Raw genomic sequence first — 18,454 nt, forward strand, 5'->3', positions numbered from 1 at the left:
CAACACAAGTCTCTGTCATCAGGTGGGACCGTCACAGCTAAAATTACTGCATCACTTGACTTTACCGAAAGAACCACTTGATGCAGTAATTTTAGCTGTGACGGTCCCACCTGATGACGGAGACTTGTGTTGCCTCCGAAACGTCGTGATTTTTTATTTTATTTTATTTCCATTATTACTTTTATTAACTTTTAATTTTATTTTTTATCTACGTGACTTTACCAAAAAAACCTAAGAGTACTCAATAATGCATTTGGCTAGATGTCCAAATTACAAGACACTCTAAAATACCGTTCTTGAGACCCACTGAGGCCTCCCTGAGTAAATAATTGGCAATATTGTTTTATCTGTGATCAGTCATATTAATTGAATAAATTATTTGATTTAAAAGCTTTCGTAACTGTAGGGATTCATATTCTTGGTTTTCGGTAAAGTCACGTAGAAAAGAAACAATAAAATAATAAAAATATTAAATAATATATTTTAGCAGGTGTGACATCCACAGCAAGAAAATTTGAAAAAAAAGTCGTGAGAATTGTATTGTTTTATATTTTTCTAATTTTATTGTTTCCCTTCTACGTGACTTTACCGAAAGAACCAAGAATATGAATAAATCATGTACCGTGCATGGTCAACCTTAGGCATACAATGGGTCATTGTTTCACCAATTATGCACAGATGCATAGGTGGCGGCAGTTAAATTCACCAGGTAGTGCACAGTGGCATCATTCACACATTGTGATCCTTAATAAGAACGTGAAGACCATCGAGTTTAATGTCCGAATACATCGCCAATAATATTGGAATCGCTCGCACCAGCAAAATTATTATATGCGAATGCATATTGAAACGCATGCTTGTGTGTATTAAACATTGTAGATATGGGCTTTCTAGTACATTTAACAGTTTAAATTCAGCGCAACAAGAGGAACATTCTCTCGTGCACACAAAATTATTTTTTTATTTGGACTCTATTGCAAACTGTAACTCACCTAGCCGAGCAAATTTTAGAAGGCCGCACTGAAGCATAGCATTAGCAAAAATATAATATATTGCTTAATGTCCACCTTTCTGCTGATGACTGTTGCAGATTCAATCTCTCAAGAGAAGCTTAGTCTGGACCGTCAGTCATATCTTCCCCCAGAGTGATTTTCATTGCAACACATCTGCAATATGCATCGCCAATGCAATATTTAACAAAATGTGATCTCATGTCATTGCTGCGGTATGAGCGAATGACATTTAACATGTTTAAATGTGCTCATTGCAACAGGTTTTATTTACCGAGATGGCAAGATGCAAAATTTGTAGGTGAAAATTATAAACAGAGGGGCAGACACATTGCTAGACAGAGAATAACAGCTGGACAGACATGAGAAAAGGCATAAGTACATAAGACTGAATACGCCTCACAGAAACTCGCACAAGAAGACAGGATCATGTCTAAACAGATGAAAAAGATAAATATGGCCAATCCACTTGATCTAAAAAAAACTTTTTTTTAGTAGCTTTTCCTCTCTGGAATGTTAGGGTCACTTCAAAGTAGCTCCTGGCAAACATCCCGCAGGGGTGAGACTGCATTCCTCGCTTTGGCATGGCCGAGAGACAAGTCAGATGTGTCTCGTGGTTGTACCCCATATTGCCAGCATGTGTAGAAGTCTACAAGATTTAAAAATATCTGTCATTAGATGGTGAACACCATTGTAATTATGTACTAGCATAGTGATGACACGGCGATACAACAATACGTCGTACGGTATAAGAGCCACAAAAATCGTATCGTCCATTTTCCAAAATATCACTATATCGCGATTGTGGTCGCACATTTTTTGTTACTTTATTTCTTGACAAAATGCTTACGAAATAACAAACTAATTCACTAAAGTTGTACATAGATAGCTATGAAAGAATTGTCACAAATGCAGAAAGGCTTCTGTCGGGTGATTTGCAGTTTAAGAAGGATTAAGTAATCTTTATTTGTACTCGAAGTAGAACAAAGCATAAAAACAATCCAAAAACGAAGCGATGGGAAACGGATATTGCGATGAAGGTCATGTCGTGAAAATCAATATAGCATTGTATGATGAAAACTCATCTTGTAGCATCCTTAATACTGCAGCTAGATAAAAAAAAATGTTGGCCTTTTAAATGTGTTTTTCCTAAGTTAATAAACCACTGACACTGCAACTTGCGAGGCGAGCAGATACGTCATGACGGGAGCCTTAAGCCCAAGGGGACCGGAAACCACGAAGCAAACACCCAGCAGGTTTCGTTCCCGTTCTCCCGATTCAAGTTGTTATGACAAGAAGCATGGCTAGTGGCCACATTTTTCTAAAATAATCCCACTAGTGGCCACATCTTTCTAAAATAATCCCAGTGTGGCAAAACATTGCCCTCCCAAAAGAGCAGACGCAGACTTTCAAATAATGCACAAATACAACCAGTGTGAACATTTCTTAAAAAGTTACCAATTAAGAACCTGAGCTGCCCACCCTTTTTTCTACACACGTGTGGGGCTCACACCTGGCCGCTGCCAGCAATGGGTGCATGGAGCTGCTCCGTCTCATACTGTTAGGTTTTTTCGGTATAGACACGTGACTTTACCGGAAAAAACCTAACAGTATGAATCCTTGCAGTCACGAAAGCTTCAAATCTAGAACTGCTCCGTCTCCTCGCAAGCAAGTGTGGCGTTGCTAGGAAGATTTGTATCAAATTCAATTGATGGAGAGACGGGTCGGGTCGCTCAGATTCCAGCCTGCGACTTGCACCGTCGGGATCCTGGGTTTGATTCCAGACGGCTGCCTATGATTTATAAATGTATCTTCCAATTCTATTCAAGCGTCTTCATTTCAAAGTGGTCTTACATTTTGTGTTCCTATTTGCATGTTAATTAAAGCGGGTGACCAAACCGGGTTCCCAAATGTAGTGAAGTTAGTGGCATCAACCAGGTCACAATTGACCCATCACAATTACATTTGGTCTTGAATTTAATTTAGCGACATTGCAGCTCTGAGAATGATGTTGGTTTGACGGTAATATGACAAAAATTACTCTGTGGGTTGCTGAGAATGCACTGCTCTCTACTGTGCGTACCAGAGGTTACTTCCAATGTCCTCTGGTTCACAGAAGGTGACTTGAAAGGATCTCAGAAGTAGCTCTGTGAGATCTACTTCCAAGGTCCATTCTCTAACATGAAGAATTGACACTGCTCAGCGTGACAGGACACCGAGCACAATCAGTATAGAAAAATAATCAATCCAAGAGGCCCAATCATGGCATGACACCGATTGCACGCGAAATAAAAAAGCTAATAAATAAATAAAACATAACAGTGTTGTTAATACATTGAAAAGCATACAACAGTGAATACTTTCAAGGCACAGACTGAGCCGGCGCGGTGCCCTACCTCTCGGAGATGCTGGTTCTCACGCTCGCGTCCCTCAAGCAGCCCCTGAATGTGACTCAGCTGCGCCTCGGTGTCCGCCAGCCTCTCGTCGTCTCCCATGGTGCCACAGCGTCCGCCCGGGCCCTTTCCCTGCAGCATCTCCAGCAGCTTGCGGATCGACTCGTCGCGTGCTCCCAGCGTCTGCTTCTGCGTGTCGATGCGCAGCTCCATCTCCTCCAGGGTCCTGCCCGTGCATATGGTTGTTAGCGCCTCCGATTAGCACGCTTGGGCTATGTACGGTGCAAAAAAAGTTAAGCATACAAAAAACAAAAGACAAAGAACATCTTAACACCTGTTTTATTACCAGAAAGGGTAAAGCCTATACTTATATTTTTTTCATCATATTGATGCTGGCAAAAAGGTCCCATAGAAACGAAGATCCCCCAAATAGCCTTAACTGACTGTTGGGGAAAGTGCTGTTAGCGAGCACCTTTGAAGGACAGCACAGCACACAAGGCGGTGGGTGGCCAACACCATTGACGACCGCCTTTGTCTCCCGAGTGGCGATGTCCACACATCACACCAGGTACTCAATTGAGGCCGAGTCGATATAAGGGAGGCCCAGGACCGCTTTAGATAACTGTCAATGATGTTGGCCATACATACATGTAAATACATACATGGTTTGGTTAATAATTTTTACTATGGAAGTACCTCTAATTGAATTGGGTTTTGCTGTTGTTAAACGGTGGCACAGTGGTAGGCCCACTGCGCTATGAACCTCCTTGGTATGAGTGATTACCGACCATGGATGCTTAAAGTCATGGTGAGTGATCTCTGAAAAAGTCCGCGGAGCCTCGTTCACCAAACCACACTGACCAGTGCGCCCCATGTTGTACTGAACAGATCTCATGAAAAAAAAAACTCACAACCGTGGAGCTGAACGGCATTGTGATGAGAGAAAAAGTACGAAGCAGGACCATCATTTCCCACCACCGCCTCCGATTGACAAAGGCAATGTCTGTAGTGAGAAATTGACATTTTTACAAAACGTAGGCATTACCCAGCAGAGAGGACAGTTTGTACAAAACAGTAATGACACAGTGGGTTGCCGAGAATTGTCCTCTGCGACTCAGCAGCCATTTTAATGGACGGCAGTGTGTAATTATTTATTTAGGATTGGCTTTCTTGAACCCTTGGTATTGTGACCGTTGTTTATGCATTCATGTGTCTGTTTACTACAATTGCTATAATCCAAATGATTGGAAACATGTTGGCGTGTGAAAAAAACATCCGGACACTCACATCTCATTCACAACGTTATTTAACCCTGTAGGCAGATCAATGTTTATGCAAGTCAACAAATTGTTTGATGATTACGTTTGCATTGGACTCTTGGGGTTAGCAACTGCCAACAAAACGGCAAATCAAGCAACATCATTGTTTGTGATAAACATGAAAAAAGTAAAAATTCCACCAAAATCAGTGTTCATTAAATATCCATCTGTCAACGATCATAATTCTCGCTCTTGCATAATAAGGCTAAACCTGAAACCTAGCACAATAGATAAACCCTAATCCTTACACTAAATCCAAACCCTAACCCAGTACACTAAAATACAAACTTTAACACTGAAGCCAAAAAAATACTCTTAACCCTGTAAACCACTGTACACTAATGCTAAACCCAAACACCAAAATAAAACCCCAAACCCTCTAGGCTGATCAATGTAAACGTAAGCCATTATCCTAAACCTAAACTATAACACTGAAGGTAAACATTAAATCCTTATATCACTGCACACGAATCACAAGCATTGAAAATAAACCCTAAAGTTGTAAAGACGGGGAACCAAAGGTGAACCTAAACAATAATGCCAATTGCTAACAATAAACCAGACCAATAGAAGCTAAACTCTGTAACCCCTTCATCACCAACACTGAAGCCAAAACCTAACACTGGAGATTGTGGAATACCCCCCCCCCCCGTCGCCTTTTTCTCAGAAAGCTCTTATAACCTTGCTCAATTCAACACATGTGTTTACTCTTATCTCTTACAACTTTGATCGTGCCAAGTTAAAGCACAGCCAATATGATGATTTCATCATTGATCACATCATGATCTGGCTAAAATGTGTTGTGAAGACCCTCCGCAACCCTCACAGCCAAATACATCAAAAGTAGAAGCGTACAAGCATTGAATGTGTAAATTATTATTTTTAAGCTCAATGGTAAGTTGAAGAACAATTCTCACAACCAAATTTAGCCGTTCAATATGAGGTGTCACTTTCAAAGATACCATCTCTCTAAGTCCTTGCACAATAGAGCCAGACCCTGCACCCTGGAAGCCCTGCACAAGAGAAAAAAAAACCATCAACCTGGTAAGCTCTGCACAACAGGACCAAACCCTGAACCCTGCAAGCCCCACACGAGAGAGCCGGACCATGCACGACCTGCGTGATGAGCCGGTCCCTGAACCTTGCAAGCCCTGAACAAGAGAACCGAACCCTGAACCCTGTAAGTCGATCATGTCAATGAACCACGTAGGTCCTGCACGAGAGAGCCGGGTCCTGAACCCGATAATCACAGCACAAAAAGAGAGCCAAGGTCTGAACCATGTAAGCCCCACACAAAAAAAGAGCTAACCCCTGAACCCTATAAGCACCGCACAATAAATCCAGACCATGAACAAGGTAAGCCCCACTTAAGATAGCCAAACCATGAACCATGTAAGCCCCGCACAAGGGAGCCAAACCTTGAACCCTGCAAACCCTACCCAAGAACCAGAACCTAAAAGCTGTATGACCTGCACAGTAGAAGCCAAACATGAACACTGCAAGCCCTGCACAATCGAGCCAGGCGCAGAACCATTTAAGCCCTGCACAAGATAATCAAGACCCAAACCCTGTGAGCCCCGCACAATAGAACCAAAACACGACGCATGTAAGCCCTGCACAGGAGAGCCAAACCCTGAACCATAATGTAAGCCCCGTACAAGAAAGTTGAACCCTGAACCATGTAAGCCCTGCACAATAAAGCAAAGCCATAAACCCTGTAAGCCATGCACATGACAGCCAAAACATGAACCCCCTGCGAGTCTTCCACACCTGCGCAGGAGGAAGAGTTCCTTGGACTGGCGGTCATGCTGCACTCGAAGGCGGTGGAACTCGGCCTGGCTGGGCTCGGTACGCCCATCCCCCCCGTCGCCGGCGGCCTTGTCGTCGCTGGGGAAGCTGCTGTCCTGCTGTTGGAAGAGCTGGTTGAGGTCGCGCTGGGTGCGCAGCTCCTCCTGCAGGGCCTGGATCGTCAGCTGCAGGTGCTGCAACATCACGGAGCGCGCACAGACAACCCCAGCATGTCGCTTGGCCTTCCCTCGTTCTAGGCAGCGGACAAAAAACCGCAGTGTCAATTCTCCATCTGCTGCCCCCACAGTAGTAAGGTACATTACACGTGACTGTGCACTTTAAAATTAGATGCTCTTCCACTGAACGTGACACATAAGGTTCTCGTCAATTCAGGTAAAGCGCACTTTATATACACGCAGTTCACTTATTATGAGCAGTATTCCTCGATAAAAGTCTTCAGGCAAACTTCGATCAATGAGAGGTTTCTCATTCTTCTTTGCTGCCCCAAATTGTCTGGAACTCCCTTACCCCAGCCGTCTGTGCTATCGACTCCCTGACCCTGTTCAAGTGCAGTTTCAAGACTAGAAGTGGTTTATCAAATTATTTAAGTAATCGATTACTCGATCGATTATCTGTTCAATTACACGACTAATCTGATAACATGAAAATAGTTAAGAAACGTCTCACCATCCCCACAGCCTGCCTTCAAGAGGCAGGATGTGGGGGGGGGGCAACATTTTTAAATGGGCCCGAGTAATCGACCACACAAAAGTAGCTGACTTAATCAGTACGTCATTCCAGGTTGACTGAAGGCATTATTATTTTCCTTCTGCCTTTGACCGACTGCATCTCTGTATAAAATAAATATGCCCAATGTTTCTGTACAACATCTTGAGATGCGCTCACATTTAAATGCTGCATACATCATAATTGTAGGCAGATTCTTGTAGGGTCACCCAATCAGCTAAAACACTGACAAATTACGTTTAATACATTTTCTGTGCAATTAAAATTCCCCCTGAGGCTTCGCGAAGGAAAGATAAGATATGATTGGCAGCCAAAATATAATGAAATAACGATACGGTTCTAATAATAAAATTTTTTTTAATTATTTTAAACCGTTTTATGTACCAATCATATTACGCGTAACGTTTACCAATTTTGGGGCACAACCAACATCAGTGGCGAGTGACAGCCGAACTGCTCAGCACCCCACTTTCCACTGGCACTGACCAGCATGGTGTAGCATCGTTAGAACACCAGGCTGACAATGCCTGGGGACGGCTCCATCTGGTAGAAAGACGACTGATAAAGAGCTACACATTATTTTCACATTATTTATATTATTATCGCAATCTGAAGAGTCACAAAATAATAAATTACCATTGTCAATCAGTGTGTTCTAAGATACTAATTTATGGAATGACGAGCAGGCCTGTGCTTGCATTTCTGTTGAGTCATTTCTCTCAGATAGCTGCAAAGAGGTCGCTAAACATAGATAAAGAGCCAAATAATACAGTAAGAATGCTTATCAGCAATAACCTTTCTCTAAGCCCCCATAAACTATTGCAATACCCATATTAGCTTCATAATGAGATAATCCCTTGCAACAAACAGAATAATCAATGCCGCTATACATTTAATCTAATTTCACTTTCTCCTGAAAATGTCCCCACTCTAGTGCACTCCGAAGCGATTCACCAACGTTACGGTGATTGTACACAAATAATTATCAGTCGTAATGTAACGTGCTTGTTGCCGCTCCCCCCAGTTAACTTCCAATTGTCGCGAGACAAAGAGTCCAATCGTAGCTCTCACAGAGCAGTGCATCACCTTCAATTGTTGCATCACCTTCAATTGTTAAGAGAACCATTTGAATGTGATTATTGCTGACCAGGCTAAGACCATCGACTTGAGAAACCGTTTAAAATGCAGCGCTGAGCTGGCACTGCTGAGATGCTGCCATCACCTATGATCAAGGCTGTAGTGAGTTGCACATTTCAGCCCTAGTCCAACTACACACACGAAATAACCCCATCGCATTAATGTTGGCTCTGCACTTAACCTAGATATATTTCAGCTCTGAGAAATGAATATCAGTATCACACTATTGCACGACAAACATTGTTCTCGTATGCAGCATGGTTGGGAAAGCGATTCCCTCTGTGTGGTCTAGAGGTCACTTCAAGGGATCTCAATAGTAACTCTGCAATATCCGCTTCCGTGAACCATTCTCTAACATGATGGAATGCGCTGCTCTGCTGTTTAAAAGCCAGTTAGGTTGACGACAATGACACATTGCATGAAGCACATTAAAATACGACAGATATTTACTGTATTGTGAACAGCTGAAAAAAATTAAGCAACTGGACAATTTTCCATTATGAGCCTCACTAATGTTTTACGTCCATACCCAGGCAATTTGTTTCATATTATAAGCAGCCTCTTAGTTAAATAGACTCATGGTATCATGAGGTTACAAAAAAATGATGTATTTAATAGGACAATGTACGATTACATATGAAAAACAACTAGCATATAGGCACAGATGAAAAACACATCGCAGCTTTCATTTAACCGCCCATTTATATTTAAACCCACCATTAACATGGAGTCCAGTCTGCTGGGTGGCATTTGAAATCATTCACGTAAAATCCAATTGCGTAGGCTTCATGGGCTTAAATTTATTTAGTTAGATTAAATCTACATTTGCACACTTGACCGTCCAGGGAGAATGTTGTCAATTACTCACCTCCAAAATGTTACATCGTTAATAATGTGATCTATCAATGAAAGTAAAGCTTTCAGAAGCAGCCAACCCTATCAGTAGAGGAAAAAGTATCCTTGCCGTGCCTCGGGGATTGTCATTTTGCAAAATGTACTCTGCGACAGAGTAAATAAAGTAATACGAGCAAAATAAAATATGTCAAGGGTGTATGCGATTGCCTGAGCCAATGGTGCGCATTAATTCTGCCAGATCAATAAACAGCAATGCAAACACGGCCCACCTTTGTGAAGTGACTTGACTTCACAAATTCAACCCGCTTCGTTGTGCGTTTACATTTTTTACGTGTTCACATCTACTTCTACTGCAGCTTGTGCTTCTCAAGGCTGCAGGTACGTTAGCAATTGCAAATGTTTGATCATTTGCAGAACTGAAACAAACCTTTGCATTCTGTTTAAGTGTCCTGGTCTGAGGAAAGCCAAGACAAAAGATGGGGGCAAAAAACATATGTAAACAAAGATCCTTCGTCTAGATTTTAAGACTACTAGGGCAAGCGCTGTTCGCATTAAAGCTGGCAAGGCGCATTATGTGGTGAGGTAGCCAGCACCACGCCCAGCTGCCTCAGACTCCCCACACGACTGATATTTACACACTGAGCGAGGAACTCACTTTATGGTTGAGTTGACCGAGGAGAGGCCTAGAACCTTTTCAGATATCGCTCGCCACTTACATCCGCCGTGGGCCAGAGGTCGCAACCGGGTACCCGATACCCGTACCCTACCCGATACCCGGCTAACCGGCCGGATACGGGTACGGGTACCCGTTTGCGACCCTGGTGCGGCCGGGTACGGGTACGGGTAGGCCATGAGTCACTGGTGAGTCACCGTTTGTCACTCATTTCTCAACGTCTTGTCTCTTCTCACAATTCAAGTTTCTAGAATCAACCCACCCGCGCCTGCAACATGGCTTCATCCCAGAGGTCGAAATCAGGTACCCGTTTGCGACCCTGGTGCAGCCGGGTACGGGTACGGGTAAGGAATCAAAACCCGTTTGCGACCTCTGCCGTGGGCACTGCAGTGGCGAGATGTTACCTCCCTCGCCTGGTATACAGGAGGTCGTGGGTTTGATCCCGACCCTGATGCCTGCTGCTGTATATTTGGAGTTTGCATGTCTTCCCCGTGGTTGCGTGGATTTTTCTCCGGGTCCTCCGTTTTTTCCCCTCCACATTTAAAATCAACATGCGTTTCGAGTATTTGACTGCTATAACTTTTAACGTAAGCCACTGTGTTGAACTATCATGTGTGGCAAGGTCGCTTCTGATGAATAGCTATATAGCTCAATGGACCGTACCTGGTAAAATAGAAATAGTTTATAGGATGGGAATCAAACCCAGGTAGTCGGGTTTCATAATGCAGTGTGTGTTGTGTCACCGTTTCCGACACAATACAATATATATATACACATACACACATTTATTTATTACTCAAAACCTTCAGCATATATACTGTTACATATTGTAAATGTACCTTTAATTACAGGTCGTTGTATACTATTGATAATGCACATAAGCCCTGCATTACCTGGTAATGTTTTCAGAAAGGGAAAGAAATCTAAATTCTGCATGAAGGAAACAACAAGGATTGTTGATACAGTTCGTGCAAAAATACAGTTTGTACCATTAATTTTTAATTTCGTGCCAACTGGCTTTCACCTTAATTAAATATTAAAGGCCTATTACTGACATAAGTCAAAGTGTTGAACAATGACATCTTAACTGGCTCTTAAGGAGCCAAAAGTGAACCAATCACATCGCAGTGTTATAATGGAAATATTTATTCATTATAAGACCACTATTAAATGGGACAGTATTTAAAATGGCAGTCAACAAGCATTTTAAGAAACCGATATTACTGCTTGTTGATATAGAAAAGCTTTATAGCATCAACTCTGTTCTTCAGGAGGGTCCTGCATTTGGGGATGTTAGGCCAATTTTTCCTTAATTAATTTCAATATTAATTTTTTGAAAAATGTGGGAGAAATTTGAGTACCAGAATAGGCAAACGAAACATGCAAGGAGATAACACTCAAACCTCTGCACAGGTTGATTCAATACACATTCTGTACTGTATTGCCATCTTTTGGCCACCCTGGTTTGCGAGTTTAAGCTTCAAACATCAATAGCCGAATTCTTTTTCACGAAAACACGGTTCTTCTATTCGGGAACACTTTTCCCATAACACGGAACGCGCGCAGTTATAATGCAGTTTCTGAGCAGTCGACGACGAACTACTTTCTGGAGCTGTGCGGCCGAGTGGTATGATAGAGTACGCGGCATGATACAGAACGTGGCGTACCCTCATCTCAGTTCTTTGTCCCGGCCATGGGATGACTGCAGGCTGATTTTATAGCACAAATGTGATTCAGTACAGCACTTCCTTGCTTAACGCGGTGTTCGCTTAAGGTAACCCCCCTTTGTCAGGAATGCATGTACGGCGTTAAATAAGGGAATTCTATATACCAACACTAAATATAATATTAATATATTCAGCCCTTTGTCAATCAAATGGTAGATGAAGGTCGCTCGATATCGTATAAAGTCAAGTTTATCTTGTTTAACCAGATGAGAATTCAAGAGACCAGGATAGTCTAATTTACAAGAGTGACCAACAGTCTAATGTACAAGAGTGACCTGGGGCATTAGTCAACCCATAAGGGATGATGATTACGTTTTATATATCAGCCCAATTTAGTAATTTGGGGGTAATTTTCGAGAAAGGCAAATTTTGACCTTGACACCGGCACACAAACGGGCCCCAACTACCGCGAATGAAAGCACGGGACATTTAACGTCCACTGCTGAAGAATATGGCGCGAAGTATCATCACGGTTATTACACCCGCAATCAGGGCAGCCGCTGGATTCGAACTGTGAACCTCTGCAACTTCTACAACAAGCTGCGAGCGAACACGCTGTACTGCTAGACTGTCAGTCGCAGGGGGTGGTTGACCACACAGTTGGTCAGTGTGGATTGGTGAAGCGTGGGGGGCGCCAGGATTGTTCAGACGTCATTAGCTCATGGGTTCATAGTGCAGAGCTATCCCACCCATCGGTTTACTCCTCAATAGTATGAGATGAAAAAAAAATAGCTCTGAGTTTATAAAATGTAAGTTTTGGTTTGACGCAAATCGTTTTATGTAATATAACAATTGCATTTATAATGGGGGGGTGGGGGTTAATGGAGCTGGTAGGAACGTTGGGTTGCTCGGTCAATGGCCAGGGTCAACGGCGGCGTGCTGTATTCCACAAATATGCCCGACTGTGAGGGCGGGCACAAGCCGGCGTGAGTAGGTTAAATGTTGAGTTTTATAAGGGCACCACGGGGTGACCAGCCCCTCCCCACCCAGCCCCTCCCCACCCAGCCCCTCCCCACCCAGCCCCTCCCCACCCAGCCCCTCCCCACCCAGCCCCTCCCCACCCAGCCCCTCCCCACCCAGCCCCTCCCCACCCAGCCCCTCCCCACCCAGCCCCTCCCCACCCAGCCCCTCCCCACCCAGCCCCTCCCCACCCAGCCCCTCCCCACCCAGCCCCTCCCCACCCAGCCCCTCCCCACCCAGCCCCTCCCCACCCAGCCCCTCCCCACCCAGCCCCTCCCCACCCAGCCCCTCCCCACCCAGCCCCTCCCCACCCAGCCCCTCCCCACCCAGCCCCTCCCCACCCAGCCCCTCCCCACCCAGCCCCTCCCCACCCAGCCCCTCCCCACCCAGCCCCTCCCCACCCAGCCCCTCCCCACCCAGCCCCCCCCCACCCAGCCCCCCCCCACCCAGCCCCCCCCCACCCAGCCCCCCCCCCACCCAGCCCCTCCCCACCCAGCCCCTCCCCACTCAGCCCTTCCCCTCCCTCCCCTCCCCACCCAGTCCCTCCCCACCCTGCCCCACCCTCCCCACCCAGCCCCTCCCTCTCCACCCAGCCCCTCCCTGCACAACGGACGGACACAATAATCCCCTGTGGGCTAGTGTAACCAGGAGGTTCCTACCAGTCACAGGCAAGACTAGAGTAGTCTGTGCTTTATTCATCACCATTTTTCTTGCAATAATTGTTTGAGCAAATCTCAACACATTAGAGTGTGCCTAAATTTACAAGTCTACAACATTTAAAAATGCAAGTGTGACTGACACTAAATTAGTGAAAACCAATATGCTGTACGGCATTGATACAATTCAACATTACTCATGAAAGATTGGCATGATCTTTTTATGTTACAAAAAGTGATCTTTTTTTTTCAAATCATGCAGTTTATATTGAAAACTAATCTTAATTTAATGACGCGGCCGAATATTTTTCAGGAAATACTTATTTGCACAATTCATACCGCTTGCTCTGCGTATAAAACAGAAAATAATTACAGCAGTTTTTTTTAAACCTCTTATTTATATGGCAAGAAATTTCAATATGAATCCGCTAATGAAATTGCTGAATAAAACAGGAGTGAAGAAAAAGCGTAGGTTAATTTTGAGCTCATCCCGCGGTTAAAAAAATAATCACATACGCTATATGTAGCACGCCCAGCGATCACCTTATTGCATCTAAACATTGCCATCAATTTATCGCACTCGAGGCACGTGGTGCCTTGAAACAAGCATTTGCACATTCAAAAGCAAGACTGTAAACGTTATTATGCTCTCATATGTTTGGCGCATGAGATCATTTGCTGCTTCCTTGGGTTGTATGCCGCAGAGCGCACATGCGATGCACCTGCAACATTAATGTTATCAGAATTCATTTTACAAAAAGCGTTCTCGTGACCGTGACTAGCTTTGTCAGGTTAAACAGATGGCAATATGGTTCATAATGAGTTTCCTTTTCATTAGATTGTGGGTATAATGTATTTTTTATTATTATAACTTCACTTGATTTGAGCCAATCAAATCAAGTTAAGTGGGCAAATATGCCAATGAGTTTGTTTTTTCAGAAACCAGAAATGTTCAAAAGCAAGCTAAAGCTTCGAAAATTGTACACGTTTCATTTGGAGATGACATCCAGCATCATCATCAGGTGTTAACAACTAAAATCTGCGTTGCCATGGCGATGAGGCTTCCTAGCCTTGTAGAGCGGGGTACCGCATATGTGGCACGCAAACTCAGCCAGGTTCTTCCGAAAGAGATGGGATGAAATGTGCTCCATTCAACTCTGGGCATACTTCACCAACCCGTACTGACCAGTGCGGTAAAGTATTGTCAAACAACCCCCCGCCATTAATGATTCGCGTTATAACATTTGCAAATTCCAAATTTGATACAAAAAATATTAAATCAGTTTCCATGTACGAAATGTAAGATCGCGTGTATGTACAGATAACCATTACTTATGAATGCGCCACCCAGTAAAATAAAGTATTCTCCATTTACTTTGGCGGTAAATGGAAGAACAAGGGTCTAGCGATTTAAGCTGTATTTTGATATAAAATGTCTCACGCCTGATGAAACAAGATCCATTTCAAATAGGGAAAATACAAACCCCTGACCTTTTTTTTATTAACATTGGCTTTTTATTTGATGTCATCTGCTGGGCTGAATGTTCAATTGATCAACAGCACCATCACCTTATCTCTACAAACAGGTTATTGGGAGAAGGCAAACAACTGGTTTCAGCCAAAGCCAAACGAGCCAATAAACCTTTGGACCCATGAACTCAATCAGGTCTTAAAAGGCTCCTGAAATGTGCCCTGTTTTCATGAAATAAAAATATTTAAGAGGAAGAATTCATTTAAAATTTGAACTAAAAAAAACATTTATTCTCATGACATAGCTCCCTTCTCCCACACTAACACCTGCATTCGTAGAGTAATTACAGAAACAATAATGGGTTAGGAACAGCTGAGAAAATACGTTTAATGTCGCGCAGGTGTAACCAAGCACGCCGATGCTGACGCGAACACATACCCAGCGTTAATTTTGTTACCTAAATCATCGACGAACACATTCGTTAACCAAGCTATTTGTGGATGTAATTCATCAAGCGTGATGATGGCTACTAGCCTTATAAACATTAAAGACTCATCATTCGAATAACCCCACAAAAAATTCTTTTAAATCAGTGTTTATAAAAAAAAATGTATTGAGGCTTACAGTCACAAAAAAAATTCTGGTGGAATAAAACAATATGAATAATAAATTACGAGCAGCACACAATCTCTCGTCCTCGGACGCAATATATGGAAATGGAATGGGGACTTAAGAGCGTCTATTGGCTCTACTTCTCTCGCACAACTGCGATATAATTAAGTTACGCAGTTCGTCCATCACATCATGTTTATAGTCAGGTGAATGCACCCAAATATAATATCTGCTAGGGGGCTGTGGGGGGCCTGGCACGAGCACAGCAAGGTTAATTAACTCGGCCGCACGTACCTGGGTTTCCTCCTGCATGACGCGCATCTGCTCCTTGATGATGGTCATACGCGACGCCTCCTCCTTGCGTATGGCGCGCTCCTTCTTGAGCTCGGGGCTCCAGAAGGTTTTGATGCTGCTCATGGAGGAGCCCAGTTTGCTCTCCTTCACCTCGAGCTCCCGCCGCAGGAGCTCGTTGGCGCGCTGCATCTCTTTGAGCTGCGCCTGCAGCTCCAGCATGCTGCACTCACGCACGCCGCGCAGCGATGCCGGCACCTGGTGGGGAGAGATCCGTCTCAGGTTACCACCTGTTCCAGTTTACCCATAATAGTCCTCTTTTTTTTTTTAGTGGCAGTCCTGCAAAAATATAAGTCTTCCCAAGATGTTCGTAATCAGAGTATTTATTTATACTGGAGGATGGGCTATAAAGCTCTTTTTAATAGGTGTCCAGTTCGGGCGGGTCAGAACGTTACAACAACAAACAATACAAGAACACAATAGGAGTGCAAAATATAGGAAAGGTAAGTCAAAATTTTTTTTTTATCAATTTCGGAATTATACCCCATTCAAGACAATGCATTTACGTGCAGTTAACCCCCTCTTCTGGAACCGAGATTATTCTACGTCCTCTTTCTGTCAGATGCCTTGGTTGTCTTGTACTTTCAAGGTGGCAACCCAAGGTCCGTCAAGTCTAGGCTTCAGCTGTACTTTGGAGATTTTGCGGGATGGTTATGTCATCTGCATGGTCTGAAATGTTTTGACTGGTGACGAGACCATGAACGTCTAAATCAGTCGAGGGGTTGCCTGATTAAACAAATTATTGTCGAAAATACTAGTCTGGAAAGGCATTCGCCAACGGAAAAAAACATAAGAGAACACATTTATTTCATGTTGAGAAACGGACTTCCTGTCTGTTATATATATACACATATGCATTATAAATGGACTTCCTGTCTATTCATCTGCAATGACAGGTCTTCGACAGATGAGGAAGATGGAAAAAAGGGGTTTTAATTGTCCACTTCGACATTCGTTGTGTTCGTAACGTCATACTGGCCCATGCCATGGCAATGTAGAATTTCTGCTCTGGCTAGGAGCCACCAAAAGACATGTGCCCTGGTTAATTGCTTCGGTAGCCACGGTCACCCTCTTCCTGGACCTGACTTGATAAGCTTTAGAACTTGTTAAAGAAGTGTTAAACACTTTATTCTCTTGTAAAATATCCTTCTCACCGTTGTTATTATTTTATATGTTTATTCAAGCAGCTGATACGCATGGGCAGCGGATCATAATAACAAGTTGCTTGCAGGAAACAGTAAAGCACGAAGGTTTGCGAGGAGCTTCGAGTGTTATTTTCTTGTATACTTAAATTAACTTAGATATTATTGAAGCTGACCAAATATCCAAAATCAATCTCGTTTTACTAATTATATTCCAATTCTAATTATGTTATTGGCATCATGTTTATGAGACAAATGTATTTACATTTATAATTTTTGCAAAAAGCAGTGTAACATCATCTCATGTTAGATTACGATCCCTGGAAGCTGATGCCAAAGCATTTCTTCTGAGGTCCCTTCAAATGCCTTGGTCTACATCAGGTGACTCACATTAGCACATGCCCTGCAATAGAGGACGCATGGGAATACATATTCTTGTGCCTCTCACATGATTCAATAAGACAAATTAAGTGAAAACTAAATTGATTGTAATGGCCCTTTTAAATGGTCATTTGTGACCAGGCTGAGACCATACACATGCTACACTTGAGGATACAGTGTAAGTATGGGTGGCTGAAACTCAGAGTCAAACCAAGGATCTTAGGAGTAAAGGATCAGTGCTCCAATAAGCTATAAGCGCCCCAAGGCCACCCGGAAACGTCGACGATCATGAATCAAGAATCATATAAATGTTACAGGTTGCAGCACTGTAATCACTTGCTCTCGCGCCTCTGCTGCCAAGAAGGTATTTCACTAGAGCAAGCTCATGTGAGCCCCATTAGTGGGTATTTGGCCTACCCTTCCACACTGGCCCAGACATCATGGAGGAGACGGGAGCACAAGGTACACACCACAAGTGTGACCTACTCCTCATCTACTAACCGTAATGTACCCAATTATACTGCTGGGTGGATGGAGGTGGGACGGGGGACACGATTTATGAAACTTGCCCATTTTTTTCAACTGTCGCACCGGAAGATCAAGTCGAACCAGTGCACTAACCATTCCACCCTGGCATAATTATACATTTACATGGCGCTTAAATATGAAGAAAAAAAACTGGCTGGACTTATGGGTGAGAAAGCCTTTTAATCAGTGCAGGCGTTTGGTCAGTGTCATACTCACGATGCAAAATATGTATGTGATGTTGTAGTTACCTGTGCACCCATGCTGTAGGCGAGGTCATTCTCTCCAAAGATGATGGCATCCCCACCGGGAAGGCCGGCCGAAGCGATGTTGGGGCTGCTGCCCATGGCAGTCATGCGAAGGCCATACGGAGCGGGCCGGGGCACCGAACTCACCGGGCCGCCCATCGGTCGTCCTAGTGTCATCGTTGACTTCGGTAAGCCGGCTACTAAAAATGTCGAAACATTTTAATGCAATGTATTTATGCTCAAACAAGACACGTAAAAATGTTGCAGGGCATCGCGGGCTGAGGTTTGGCCGCAGCATTCCATTCTACAAATTCCTAAATATAGAGGCCTTAATAAAAATAGCAAGCTACAAATGCTAGTCATTGTCAGGCCGTTGAAATGTTTTCAACGGGGGTGGCAGAATTTAACCTTCCCACACGACACGCTCATAATGCCACCAACAGTAATGGCCAATTGCTT

At 43.6% G+C, this 18,454-nt stretch overlaps 1 protein-coding gene across 3 annotated transcripts in view; it reads right to left on the bottom strand.

The window, feature by feature from the left end:
• Positions 1-18,454, bottom strand: part of LOC144944336 (ERC protein 2-like) — a 179,866-nt gene that overhangs the window by 158,428 nt on the left and 2,984 nt on the right. For 2 of the 3 annotated variants that reach the window (XM_078872427.1, XM_078872429.1), the window contains exons 3-6: positions 17,999-18,195; positions 15,643-15,897; positions 6,493-6,704; positions 3,407-3,629 (exon numbers count right to left, since the gene is read on the bottom strand). In XM_078872427.1, coding sequence (XP_078728553.1) covers positions 3,407-3,629; positions 6,493-6,704; positions 15,643-15,897; positions 17,999-18,195 — 887 coding nt within the window. The remainder of the gene's footprint in view (positions 1-3,406; positions 3,630-6,492; positions 6,705-15,642; positions 15,898-17,998; positions 18,196-18,454) is intronic. The other variant, XM_078872428.1, reaches the window with a different exon arrangement.

This window comes from Lampetra fluviatilis, chromosome 34 (genome assembly GCF_964198595.1).
Source record: "Lampetra fluviatilis chromosome 34, kcLamFluv1.1, whole genome shotgun sequence".
In the NCBI taxonomy this organism is placed as follows: domain Eukaryota; kingdom Metazoa; phylum Chordata; class Hyperoartia; order Petromyzontiformes; family Petromyzontidae; genus Lampetra; species Lampetra fluviatilis.